General features: G+C 36.2%; 1 protein-coding gene across 3 annotated transcripts; it reads right to left on the reverse strand.

The window, feature by feature from the left end:
• Nucleotides 1–840: 840 nt before the first annotated feature.
• On the reverse strand, nucleotides 841–13,218 carry LOC103930944 (TMV resistance protein N). 3 transcript variants are annotated; one of them, XR_007255006.1, is made up of 8 exons: nucleotides 12,629–13,216; nucleotides 10,666–11,764; nucleotides 10,222–10,536; nucleotides 9,159–10,070; nucleotides 8,355–9,038; nucleotides 7,510–7,713; nucleotides 7,370–7,441; nucleotides 6,556–7,142 (listed from the first exon to the last, which is right to left on the reverse strand). XR_007255006.1 is itself a non-coding variant. In XM_048575367.1 (6 exons), exons 1-6 carry the CDS (start codon nucleotides 13,120–13,122, stop codon nucleotides 848–850), a joined length of 3,561 nt encoding a protein of 1,186 aa, XP_048431324.1. In that variant the 5' UTR covers nucleotides 13,123–13,218; the 3' UTR covers nucleotides 841–847. The 3 variants fall into 3 exon arrangements, 1 of the variants encoding a protein (XP_048431324.1); XR_007255005.1 differs by having other exon boundaries at nucleotides 7,370–7,713; XM_048575367.1 differs by lacking the exons at nucleotides 6,556–7,142; nucleotides 7,370–7,441; nucleotides 7,510–7,713 and adding an exon at nucleotides 841–904 and having other exon boundaries at nucleotides 12,629–13,218.
• Between the last annotated feature and the right edge of the window lie 585 nt (nucleotides 13,219–13,803).

The following is a 13,803-nucleotide window of genomic DNA, read 5'->3' on the forward strand; positions in this document are numbered from 1 at the left end:
CATCAAATATAAAAAAAAAAACTATTTTATTTACTTTAGTTATTTACTCATCTTCATGAAACCATAACCTGCTAAGTTTCTCTAATTCAATGGGTGATTTTCCTTGGAACTTCCATTCATCAAAGGGTGATTTTCCTAGTGTTGCTGACACGCTTTCTTTCACCTTACAACGCCGGCAACAAAATGAACTTTTATGCAACAAATATACTATTACTGGGAAATGGATCCTCTCCGATCCTTATGTGGGGATCCAAGGGGTTTCAACATATCTGCTGTTCATCGTATATCATACAGTTATTTTTTATTAGGTTCTTTTTATATTTAATTTTAAATAAAAAAATTAAATTATTTTTGACCGCATGATACATAATGAATGACTAAGATGTGAAAATAATGGATCCGGAGAGAGGATCCATTTCCCTGTTATTGTATGGCACAGCAAACACGGCATGACACGTAGCAAAGTTAAAATGATTGAGATTGGGTGATAATATTATAAAATCGCCACGACCCATATCCGACATAAAGTGTCTTAGTCTTTGCCATTGTATTCCAACGGGTATTTGGCCACATTCAAATACGTGCGTTGTAGTACCTAGGAAATCCTCAACAATGTTGCTGATTATTGTAGCTTCATGGCTAGCAATTAAAAACAGATCACACATTTAATTAGTGATTTTTTTTCTTTGCTATATTTCAGAGAAACATGGAAAATAGACAGCAATATTACACTATAATGATTTTTTTTTTCCTTTGCTATATTTCAGCGAAATGTGGAAAAGAATTTAAAAACACAAACCGACAATAAATTGTATGTAAACCACGGTTTGTGTCTCTTTATTCACGTCTAACTTCTCCTCGAGTTCCATCTTCTATTAGATGTTTGCAAAATAAGAACATCATGCTGAAATTCAGAAAGAAGAAATACAGTATTTAGTATTTATTTTTGAAAATGCCAATCCGAAGCCGTTGAGTGCATTTGAGCTCCTTCAAGTCTTACAATTGAAGATGACACAGTGATCGTCCAACACCTGTTATTTACTCAACAAAGCTACCAACTGGGAGTATATCTCTTCTTTTACAAAATCTCTGTTACTTTGGCTCAGCGTAAACATTGTTGCAACTGCAGAAGTTCCGAAACCCTAGTCACGTACAAATTCAGTGCAAGAAACAGGACGACATGAAGCTTACAGCAACTTCATCAGAGCCCATACTCCTCATTTGGTTCAGTCACCGACTCCAACTCCATACAATGAGCAATAAGTAACAAATATACAGTTGCGAAAATCATATATATCAATGTGATTCTAAAACTGTTAGAACATAAACCAAAATTATATCAAATATATAGTTGTGAAACAAGGCAAGCTATCAAAAGATTATAGTGGGAAATAATGAAATGTTTGAGGAGAATGTAACTGCAGGTATATCGAGTCCGAATTTTAGAAATGGAACTGAGGCCAAAAACAGGACAATGGATTCCAGAATCTTTAAAACAACAGAGAAGAACGATGAACAGAACAACTCCATCTTCCCAACTTCATCATCGATGAATAGATCAGTATCTTCTCTTACTTGATTACACATCACAAGAAAAAAGTTCCACAAAGTTACGCAAACGTGAAGGCCTAAAATTTAACTAAATTGTGCAGAGGGTGGCAAGACTTGATCAGTAAGCGATGAAAAAAATCATCCCACCCGCAATTCAGGCAGTGCCAATGACTCAAAACGATTCAACATCTACTTTATACTTCCCTACAGTGGGCCATCTCAAGGACTATGGACTGACATACAAAACATGCTTTAGGGTTGAATGCTATGTAGACCCACGAAAATTGTTAATATTAGTGGAAAAACACTTTTAAGAATCAAACTATGAAAAAACAAAAAGTGCTTGACAATCAACTGTTAATGTCCGGTGCAATAACAGTTAGGTCTATGGATTTTCTTCTTCAAAATGGTGTTGTAAAATGGAGTTATGAAAAATAAAGCAACGAACAAACGTTTAAGACTGGATGAAAAGGGGTACCTGGAAGGCTGGAAATGGAGGAGAGTGGGGCTGTAATATGACAACTTGGAACCCTACTCTCTCACTTCTTTCTCTAACCTCACCTACAAAATTAGAGTCATACAAACAAAACAAAAAATTCACAAAAAATCTGTAAAACTATATGAAAAATTCAAAAATTAAAAAAAAAAATGAGAGAGGGAAAAAATAACTAGTGTAGAAGCCCCAAATCTTTAAGCTGGGATTTGATGCTTTTAGGGTTTCAAACAGTCTCATTACTAAAGTGCTTTTGCCCACACCCTGCACCGGAAATAGCAGCAGCAGCAACAACCAAAAGCACTTTCGAGAAAAGCAACTAATCAACTACTAAAGTTCTTTTAACCCCCATGATCAGCCAACAATAGAAACGACAAGTCGTTGACGCGGTTGATTTCTTCATTGCTTTGGGCTGGGTACGCTGGAGAATAAGGCCCGACCAGCCCATATCAGCCCAAAAAACTTGACCTCCTACGCGGTAACTCGTTTGTGTGTCTCTTAAAAAAAAAAATTAGTTATTTTGTAACCCTCTATTCAATTAACCTTAAAAAAACAAGTACTTGGCTGAATCCTGAATACCTCAGAGCCAAATTTCAAGCGCATGTGTTTTCTCAAACCCCATTCGAGAATGCTCGAGTAAAAACAAAGTACTAACACTATTGCTCTACATTTCTATTGCAAAGATACTTGTAAATCAAGCTATTGTAATCATATATAATTCGATGACTCAAACCTATCGAGGGATTCAAGTACAAACCTTCTATGTTCTTCTCTGCTGCTGCATAATCCTTTATACTCTGTGTGGCAATGAAACCCTAAGTGCTTCCACTTCCCACGTCACCTTAGTCGTGAACAAATAAAGGACCCATAAAAGTCGAAAGGCAGGAGACGTAATTTTTGCAAAACCAATGATGTATCAAGACACATTAGGCTGCAATTTTGACCCAAACTCCATCCCAGAATTTGCTTGGAAGTAATATATAGGAATATAGACTTGTGAGATTATGAGGGTAGAGATCAATCAAGTTGATTCAAGCGGTCATGTTTTCTATATTGATATATCCTTTGATATTAAAATCCTACTAAATCTTATTAACCAACACCAAATCAAAAATTCCATCTATTCTTTTTTCATGTATTTAATTTTTTTTCTTAAAAATGGGACAACTTGTGGCAACTCACAGCTATTCACCTTTTCTGGGCCTAGAGAGGCTATGGAGAATTTCATCTTACCTGTGGCCACAGTCAAGCAGACTCACCAGCTTGAAGCATTGAACATGGGACCTCCCACGTTTTTTGTTTATTGGGGAGCCGCACACCGCGCCCTTACCAAGCCACTCGCTGTGGTTTTTTCATGTATTTAATTTAAATTAATTATTTGTTCAAAAATTTAAATTAAATCATTTTATGATATTAATCCAAAAAAATATCACCATAAAAAAAAAATTATTTAATGACAATTAAAAATGAAATGTACGTACCCAAACTCCTAATAAATAAGAAATTGTGGATCGTCTGAAGTGAACGGTTGCTGTTGCTCCTCAATATCAAAAGGAACATTGAGATCAATCTGCCTGCGTTTTGGATGATCATCTGTTGGGCCCGAAGATAAGGAGAGCCATTGTCGTTGCCGTTCATACTCATCATCGACGGTGTTTGACGATCCAAGTGGATGAGGCCTCTTCCCAAGACTACTCGTTTGTCCCAAAGACAAGTGAAGCCATTCATCTTCTTTGCACAATAAGGGGTGCAACACGCAGCTTTTAATGCGTGTGCCCTTGGGGAATTGAAATTTAACTTTACAATTATCTCCCTGCTTCTTTTCTAAATCCACTGAGTTGAGCCCCACATAAGCTGCCTCCATACCATTCCCAGGCCATATAAATTCTGAAGCACAACCATCATAAAAAGTCCGTGGTTTAAAAACACAAGATAGAGCCAATCCTAATAACGTCTCCCCCACTTGTAAATTTAGAGGAATTTCAAAACAAAATTCAATGCCTCCAGCAAATTTTCCTGCAGTTCTCCATTTATATTCTGGCATGGTTGTTGGATGTTTAGAGTAATAGCTGAAACACTTTGGAACTTCATGGCCTGGATAAATAACTCTCAAGTTAGAGCACCGAATAGGTTCTTGCAAGCAATAATATGTAGATAACTAATTACAAGCAACCATGATTTGATCTCTCTCCCAAGTACCAACAAATTATATATTTTAATTTCAAGAGAAATTAAGAGAGGAGAGAGGAACCTGATTCAAGTTCAACAGATTGTTTTCTAACTTTGCCACCCCATCACCACTTAGTTTAAAGCAGTTACGCATGTACAGTAGATTTAGCGTCAGGGGCAATTTTGGACGTGCAATCATCCAGCTCTAAATAATGTAGTTTTGGTGGAAGGGCTTGTGGAATTTCCCGAAGCCTCTTGCAACCGCTCAATGTAAGTCCCCATAAGTTGACAAATTTGCTAATGCAATCCGGAAGACTAACAAAATTGTTCCTGGACAGATCAAGTTCTGTTAATGTGGACCAGCAATCAAGGGGCACGAGCAAATCACTTTCTGATAAATTGCATCCTTTAAGATAAAGATAATCTAGGTTGGGAAGAGCAAATGTGTTACAGTTGTCCTGTGAAGTCTCTCAGTCAGTTGAAAGCAGTTGAGATTCGGTACTGCTGGATGAAACTTCATCAAACGTCACCTTATTCTTCCCAAATGTCACCAGTTTTGGGCATTCACGGAATTCAACCTGAACGAGATTTTGCAACCTATAAATATGATGTAATGATGTACCTGTAAGGTTCTTACAACCATATACAGTCAATTCTTCAAGCCTAGTACGATAGGAAAACGATCAAGGCAACTCTCTTATGCCACTTTCATCTACATCCAAGTACGTTAGAGATTCCATCTCGTCTTCTATTTTTGGGAAACTCTTGAGCCTTGTGCAACGACCAAGACAAAGCCGTTCAAGGGATCTCAATCTCAGTCTTGTTGCAAATCTCGTACGACTAGAGCACCCCCCAAGATCTAATCAACAAGTTTATCAAGGAATCCACCAAAAATTCGCAATAAATTAAATTCATAGATGTAAGCTTTGCCAAATTCTATGAAACCAAATTAAAAAAAGTCACATACTTTAAATATAATAATTAATAATGAAAAACTTTGCAAAAAAATCTTTTTTCCGAAAGTAAAATATACATTTAAATTAGTAATCGTCCAACTTAATTTAAAATATGTATACGCACCTTAAATCCCTTCAATTGTTTGATGCCACTGTTTGACATAATAAATGTGACAAGTCAGAAAGATGGGCTGCCTTACATTGTCACAATCAGCATTTGAAGCACAAGCTTCGACGAACTCAATGTTATGCTCATTGCACCATTCCAAACATGTGTGCCTAGCCTCCCAATACGGCTCGTCATCCCCCAATAAACTGCTTCCTTCAGTCTCGGAGATTCCATAGACAGTGAACCCTGGACCGTCATCAGCAATTAGGTCTCCAAGCTTCTGCAGTCGTCTTCTATATTCAATATGAACTGGATGACCCGGAACAAGATCAACCTTGTTCCCTATGCACACTAGTATATCGAACTTTTGAAGATAAGTTAGAGATAACCATTTCTGAAGCGCAGACAGAGACGACAACTGCAGCATAACGCAAGCAAATTGATATAAGACACATTGAAAATCATGCTAAACAAGTAAACAAAGTGACAAAGAGTGAGTGGCAAGGGACTCTATAAAAAATTCGTCATGGAGATGAGCCATCCATACCGAAACACCAGCTGTGTAGTAATTTGTAGAGATATTCCATCTATTTCTTTACAACAAAAATCATCAAAATACACATTTCAAAAGAATTCAAAACGAATTGTTTGTTCCCAAAATTCCTAAGAGTTAAATTCTTTGATCCCTAAGTTCAAAACTTTACATACTCATCAACTACCAGCTGAGATGACGATGATGAATCAGAAGCATCGTCAAAAATCCAAACCCAGTAAGCCTAGAAATCAAGAGGTCATGAATTTAGTATCGACCAAAGGAGAGAGAAAGAGAGAGAGAGCTTACGGGAGATGAGAGAGCGTTTGCCGACGCCGGGGGAGCCAAGGAAGAAGATGCCGGGCCGCTTCTCCAGAGAGTCTCCGTCCTTCGATTGGGTTTCCATTTCTCTAATTACTATCCGAGAGACTGATAAAGTTTGGATCTTTGAAGACTATAACTGACTTTCTCAGCAGATTTTTATGAAAATATTATTAATAAGAACCTTCGTGATCTATATTGAGTTATTTGGTATATGATCATCATAATTAGTAAGAGAGTCTCTAACAATATTCGTATCAAAATATGTCTACTTAGATAAGAAAATGTAAGTGTAACCACCAAGTATATTCATAAAAATCATTTGGAAATCCAAGGGTGGTCGACCTTTTTAAAACTTCAATCAGTATTTTGCAATATGCTTAAATGGGTATTTCAAGTTTATAAGAAGTGGTGCAAATAGTCAAACAAAACATGTCACTTATGAGCTTATGACCCAAGAGAATTGATTTTTCGGTACCAAATAGTCAAACATGTCATTAAGTGAGGGATATTGATGATTACAAAATCACTTTCTAAAAATGCAATCCAGTCATCAGCACTTTTTCCAACTCAAATCCTGTCCTCATAATCCCAGTCTAAAGCCAAACCAAACTTTCAAACCCTCTAAACAATCAAATCAGTTCTCATTGGAATCCAACAGATGCATCAGCAGCAGCTGACTTCAAGTAAACAAATATCCAGGAACGATGCACCCGACAACATAGATTCCGAAGATGCCAGTAAATCCAACGGAAGAGAGCATGACAGGAAATGCGTAAGTGATGATGATGTCTCCAATCCAGAATGTGAGGGCACAGATGGCAATGCAGAGGCCGTGGATGCTCGTAGGGATGATCACTGCGCAGAGAATGTTCGGGGTTACTCCAAATGCCATGACGAAGCAGCAGGCACGGCGGTGGAGATTGTTGCATTCAGAACAGTTCCCAAGTTGACAATGTTGGCAACTACAAGAAGAGTGAGGGACAATATAATGTGGAGAGCAGCAGCGACCTGCATACCAAGAAAGGCAAAAGGGAAAGCTTATTTTCCGCAAATATGCATTAGATAGAACCGGTTACAAACTTCTAGTCTAAAATGGAACTGGAGCGACACTAAGTAGACCATAAGGGACACTAAACTGTATTTTATCGTTTGGATAGTGTACCCTAGTTATAATTTTGATTAAAAGTTAGTATTCTGCGAGCTATGTCCATTAAGAAAGTTGTAATGGCACTTACGAAGAGAGATGCAGATGTCGGATTCAACCCTATGTTAGATAGAAGAATGGCGACACCGGCCTGCTCATACACCTGAGGAGTGTAGAAAAAAAGTTGCATGGGTTTAAATAAAATTTTCCTTTTAACTTTTTCTACCAAACCTGTTGAAGAATTTGAAGTCCCATTCCAACAACTAATGCACGCAGCACGCTTCACACCCAGCTTCCGATGGTGGAACATAAAGAGACCGCAGGCTTGTCGGTTCCTTGGCAGAAACAGCAGGCTGACTAACTAGAGCAGCAACATTAATGAGTTCACTTTCTTGGCTCACACCAGAAATTTAAACAACCGAAGCAGGTTGAGACCTGTGAGATCATGAGGGTCGAGATCAATCAAGTTGATTCAAGCGGCTAAGTTTTCTACATTGTTATCTCCTCTTGATATTAAAATTCTACTAAATATTATAATCAACACCAAATCAAATTTCCACCTATTCATTAATTGAAAAAGCAGAAGTAAATGCTAATAAAAAAATTTGTGCTCCAAGTCTTCCATCTCTGCGTGTAAACTTGATTAACAGAGAGAGAAGCATGTGGTTTACATGTTCATCCAAACGATGTAGTTCTTTGATTTTCGTGTAGAAATTTTGTGCTCATATGAACAAAACCAAGTTTTTAGGTAATTAATCTTGAATTTTGTACTTATAATCTCATTTCTCCTTGTATATTTTCCTTCCATAATTGTTTGTTTTGATTAATTAGAATTTGATTTTATTTGTGAAAGGTACTTCAAGATACAAATGTGGTTTCTGTTTTTCTAAGAACTAACCACCTACAGATATGAAATCTTTGTTTCTAAAGATATGAAATCTTTGATTATGCAGATTGAAAACTGTTCAAATTTTTTCCTTTATTTAATTTAAATTAATTAATTTTTATTATATTATTTAAAAAAGATATCACAATAAAGAATAATAAAAAAATCGCTAAAACTGAAATGTACTTACCCAAACTCGTAGTAAATCAGAAATGGTGGACGGTTGCTCTTGCTCCTCCTCAATATCAGAAGGAACATTGTGATCAATCTGCGTGCGTTTCGGATGATCATCCGCTGGGTTCAAAGATAAGGAAGGCCATTGTTGTTGCCGATCATATTCATCATCTACAATATCTGTGGATCCAAGACTACTCGTTGGTCCCAAAGACAAGGGAAGCTGTTCATCTTCTTTGCGGAATAAGGGGTGCACCCCGCAGATTTTAATGTGTGTGCCCCCGCGGATTTGAAATTTAACTTCACAAATATCTCCGCTAACATGTGCCCCACATGGGCTTTCTCCCTGCTTCTTTTTTAAATCCACTAACATGAGCCCCACATGAGCTGTCTCCACGCCTTTCTCAGCCCACCCAAATACTGTATGGTCACTTGCTTCGTTGATGAGAATACGAAAGTAGTAAAAATATTCAAATTTTGATAAAGGCCGTGGTGGCAAAACACAAAATAGAGCCAATCCGAATAATGTCTCCCTCTCCTGTAAATTTAGAGGAATTTCAAAACTAAATTCACTACCTCCATCATAATAAGGTTCACGATCAATCCTAGAGGCTGTTAGATGTTTAGAGGTATAGCTAAACTGCTTTGGAATTTCATTGCCCGGATACATAACTTGCAATTGAGAGCATAAAAGAGATTCCTGCAATAGTGAATAATATGTAAATAACTAATTACAGACAATCGTGATCTGTTCTCCCTCCCAAGTATCAACAAATTATATATTTTAATTTCAAAAGAAATTAAGGGAGGAGAGACGAACCTGATTCAAGTTCAACAAATTATTTTTCAACTTTGTCACCTCATCGCCACTTAGTCTAAAGCAATTAGCCAACCGCAGACGCCTAAGCCCCGAGGGCAACTTTGGAATTTTCTCCAATGATGTGCAATCATCCAGATGTAATTCACTTAGATTTGGTGGAAGGGCATGTGGAATTTCCCGAAGCCTCTTGCAACGACTCAAATCAAGTGTTCCCAAGTTAACAAATTTGCTGATGCATTCAGGTAGACTAACAAAATTGTTTCCCCCCAGACGAACACGTTTTAATTTGGTCCACCAATGAAGAGGCACAAGAAAATCAGTTTCTGATAAATTGCATCCACTAAGATCAAGATAAGTACAACCTACGTTGGAAAGGGCTAATGGGATACCGTTGTCATGTGAAGTGTCTAAGTGAGTTGAAAACTTCCCAAATGTCACCAGTTTTGGGCATCCATCCATTTCAATATAGTCGAGATGTTGCAACCCAAAAATGTGATGTAATGATGTTCCTGTAAGGTTCTGACAACCATTTGCCCACAATCTCTTAAGCCCAGTAAGATATGCAATTGATGAAGGCAATTCTCTTATGCCACTTTCTTCTATGGACAAATACTTCAGAGATTCCATCTCGACCTCTATTTCTGGGAAACTCTTGAGCCTTGTGCAACCATCAAGATAAAGGCTTTCAAGGGATCTCAATCCAAGTCTCGTCGCAAATCTCTCAAGCCTAGAGCACCCATCAAAACTTAATGTAACAAGTTTATCAAGGAATCCAACAGAATCATCAACTTCAACTAAACGTTTACACTCATCTAGAATCAACTCCCTTAGGTTTGGACTTCCAGATAAGTTGGGAATTTTTTCTAAGAATTCGGAACCACTTAAATTCAAAGATGTAAGCTTTGTCAAATTCTGTGAAATCAAAATCAAAAGAAAAAAAAATCACAAACTTTAAATAGTATAATTAATGATGAAAAGCTTTGGCAAATTTTTTTTTTTACAAAAATAAAATATACATTTAAATTATTAATTGTCCAAATTAATTTAAAATATGTATACATACCTGAAATCCCTTCAATTGTCTGATGTCACTGTTTGGCATAATAAACGTGACAAGATGCCTTAGATGACAATTGGATTGCAAATTGAATGTAAGTATATGCTTTTGAAGAACATTGGATCCCCAGTCTTTAAGCTTATCTCCACCAAATTCAATCCATCTCAAATCGTTAGGTAAGTACTCAACGCATCCAGAAAAGTGTGCATTATGGATTATAAAAATTTCAAGATTTACCATCTTGAAAAAGCTTTTTGCATTCAAGGGTATCACATCTAGCTTGGGCAACTTCACCACAATGCCTTTAATTTTCTTTGTTCCCTAAGATGGAAAAATAAATAGTATTAACAAACAAATCGTATAACAAAGAAATCAAAAGGATTTTAATTTTTTTTTTCTTTCCAAAATCATGCCAATTAAATCAAATGCAAGAATATATATTCTACTTACTCTGTTTTTAGTTAGAATACGGTACACATCTTCATGATGCCACAATCTGCTCCGTTCACCTGGTTCAGTAGGCGATTCTTCCCAAACTATATGTTTACCCATTTGTTCTAGCAAGTCATGCATCAAAATCCTATTATCTTCAATAGTTATAATGGCATTCTCAACGAGAACATCAATACAATGTTGACGTACTTTGAGGTTTGATCCTTTTAATATCTGTAACACTTTGTCTTTATCTTCACCCTTGAAGAAGCATGCAATGTCTAGGAAAACTTGTTGCGGGACATAATCCAAGATATCATAACTTTTCCGAAGTACTCTTTGAATCCCTCTATAAGGTTCTTCATCGTAACTGTCCAAAATATCTTGCCAACGATCTATATTTTTACCACGCAAATGAGAACCTATAAGATTAAGAGCTAACGGGAGGCCTTGAGCATATGCTATTGCACGTCGTGCGAGTCCCAAATAATCACCTGGAGGTTTTTCTTTTCCAAAGGCATTCCAACTAAAAAGCTCAAGAGCTTTGTTGTCTTCTAACTTTTGGACCTTGTATATCAGCTCAACTTTACAAGATTCCAGCAATCCTTTATTTTTTGTGGTTATGATCACTCTGCTACCCTCACCTAATTGATGGACTTCAACCAAGTTGTTTAACTGCTCCAATTCATGCACATCATCAAGAATTAAGAGAACCTTCTTTCCCCTCAACAGTTTCTCTATAAAACTGATTCCTTGATAAACATCGTCAATTTTTAACTTTGTACCACATAGAACTTTAGAAAGAAGATCGTTTTGTAATTGGATTACGCCTTCAAGTGATGTCGACCTTTCTTTAACATCTGCCAGGAAACAACTGCCTTCAAATTCATGAGCAATTGCATTATAAACAGCTTTTGCAATTGTTGTCTTGCCTATTCCAGGTGCCCCCCAAATCCCAACCACACAACAATCATTTCCTCTGACACCTAAAAGCTCTTTCACCTCTTGAACGCAAGAATCTACTCCAACTGGGTATTTGGCCACATTTAAATATGTGCCATCAAGTACTTTTACTAAGATATTCTCAACAATGTTGCTGATTAATGTAACCATGGACCTGCCAGTTAAAAAGAAATCACACATTTAATGTAGCTACTTACGGAAATACATTATATTGAATTAAGGTACATATATGTTTGTATAACTATAGATGGATATCTTAAATATATCAAATAAATTCATATACTTAAATAAAAGATTATACACATTGTATCGGAATATATTATTAAAAAAATTAGTTAAATTAATGTAGGCATCAAAATATATTATGATGAATGAAATGAAAATAAAATAAAATTTTAATTAATACATTAAAAATAGGAAATAATAGAAATAAAACATCAAAATATAATTAATAAAAGAGATGATTAAATGTGTTAGTGACTAAAATTAGATTTTAATCTTAGACCAATTCTAATGGTGGGCTGAAAGACAAATTACTCCCTAAAATTCCCCCCCCCCCAAAACGCACTCCAACCCAAAGGGAAATTTTGAGCTAAATGCTAAATGCTAAACCAATGCCAAATTCCCCCGAAATTTAGCCCAGAAATCGGGATAGACTCTACCCAATATTTATCGGAATTTAAATTTTTTTAGATTAAAATGTTCATAAAATTAATTTACGATAGTTTACATATTTATTTTTTTAAAAAAAAATTAATTTAACAAAAAAAATAGCCTAAATTTATTCTTTAATAATTCTAGACTAAAATTTTAGGGTAGAATGGTTGGAGTAGAAAAGCTCTTTTTGGGCTAAAAAATTTGACAGGATTATATTAAAAGAGATGATCTTAGACAGGATTATATTATAAAACTCATTTTTTTTAAGAGTTAAAATTAAGTTTTCTAAAAATAAATTGATGATATTACTATACGAAATTAGCCATACAAAATGCAGGGTAAGGAGAAGACATATACGTACTCTCCCTTTCGGAAATGATGTCCTGACAAATTTGCTACTTCTGTTAGAGCTCTCCTCCACATGAGCACCTTCTCCTTGTTATCTTTGAACTTGCTCTCATGGTCCGTAAACGCATCACCGAAACTACCCGTTTGATTTCGTACATTAGACGGATCCACCTTGTAGAAAACTGGCAAAACTATTTGTTTCTTTGATTCTCCACATTGAAGGATCTTGACGAGCTCGTCCAAGCACCACCTTGAGGAGGCATAGTTCTTAGAGAGTATGACAACAGAAATTCTTGACTCTTCAATTGCTTTGAAAAGAGTCGGAGCTATTTTTTCTCCTCTTTGAAGCTGCTGATCCATGTAGGTGTTGATTCCCTTACTGGACAAAGCGTAGTATAAAAGCTCTGTAATGGTAAAGCGTGTATCCTCACCTCTAAAACTTAAAAACACATCGTGTCTCCGGGGAAGAGTACTCAAGGAAGAAGAAGAGGCAAGTTGATTGGCCATAAGAGAACTAAAGCCAGATAAACGAAAGAAAAGAGCCTAATATGCAGTATGGTAAGGACAATGGACTGGTATAGTCCCCTCGAGGACGCTGTGACTATATTAGTAAGTGTGAACGTACCCAAGTAGAAGGTTAGAAGGATGCATTATTAATCAGTTTCCTACCTGCTACGTAATTATTAATAATGCATTATGTTCTCAACCGGCCCTACACTACTCTTATCAATCTTTGGCAGGGTCCCCTCGTTAAATAAGAATTTAAGGATAAAGCGACAACACTTTTAATTTTTTTTAATTTATTTTGAATCATTATTTATTAAATTAAATGTATTTTTATCATTTAGTTCTTATTTAACAATTAAAATGAATAGATATACAAATTTCAATTTTTTATTTTTGTCAAAATGGAAATACCATTTTCAGTAAAAGACATTTTTACCTGTTAATTTTCTTTTGGTTTACCGAAAAGACGGACGAGTGAATGAGAAAAAAAGGATATTCCTCTTCAGACGTGGAAAAATTGCTTTTCATTACCAATAACAGTGGGGTTCAATTTTTCTGAAGATAAAAGCATCTTCTTCTTTACCAGCCCCACGTTACCATTGTCAATCTTTGTTAGGGAGCCAATTCCGCATCACATCCCTTCACACTTTTATTAGTCGGGAACAGTTAAAACAATTCGGA

The sequence above is a fragment of a genome, unplaced genomic scaffold (genome assembly GCF_019419815.1).
Source record: "Pyrus x bretschneideri cultivar Hongxiangsu unplaced genomic scaffold, Pyrus_bretschneideri_v1 Contig8, whole genome shotgun sequence".
In the NCBI taxonomy this organism is placed as follows: domain Eukaryota; kingdom Viridiplantae; phylum Streptophyta; class Magnoliopsida; order Rosales; family Rosaceae; genus Pyrus; species Pyrus x bretschneideri.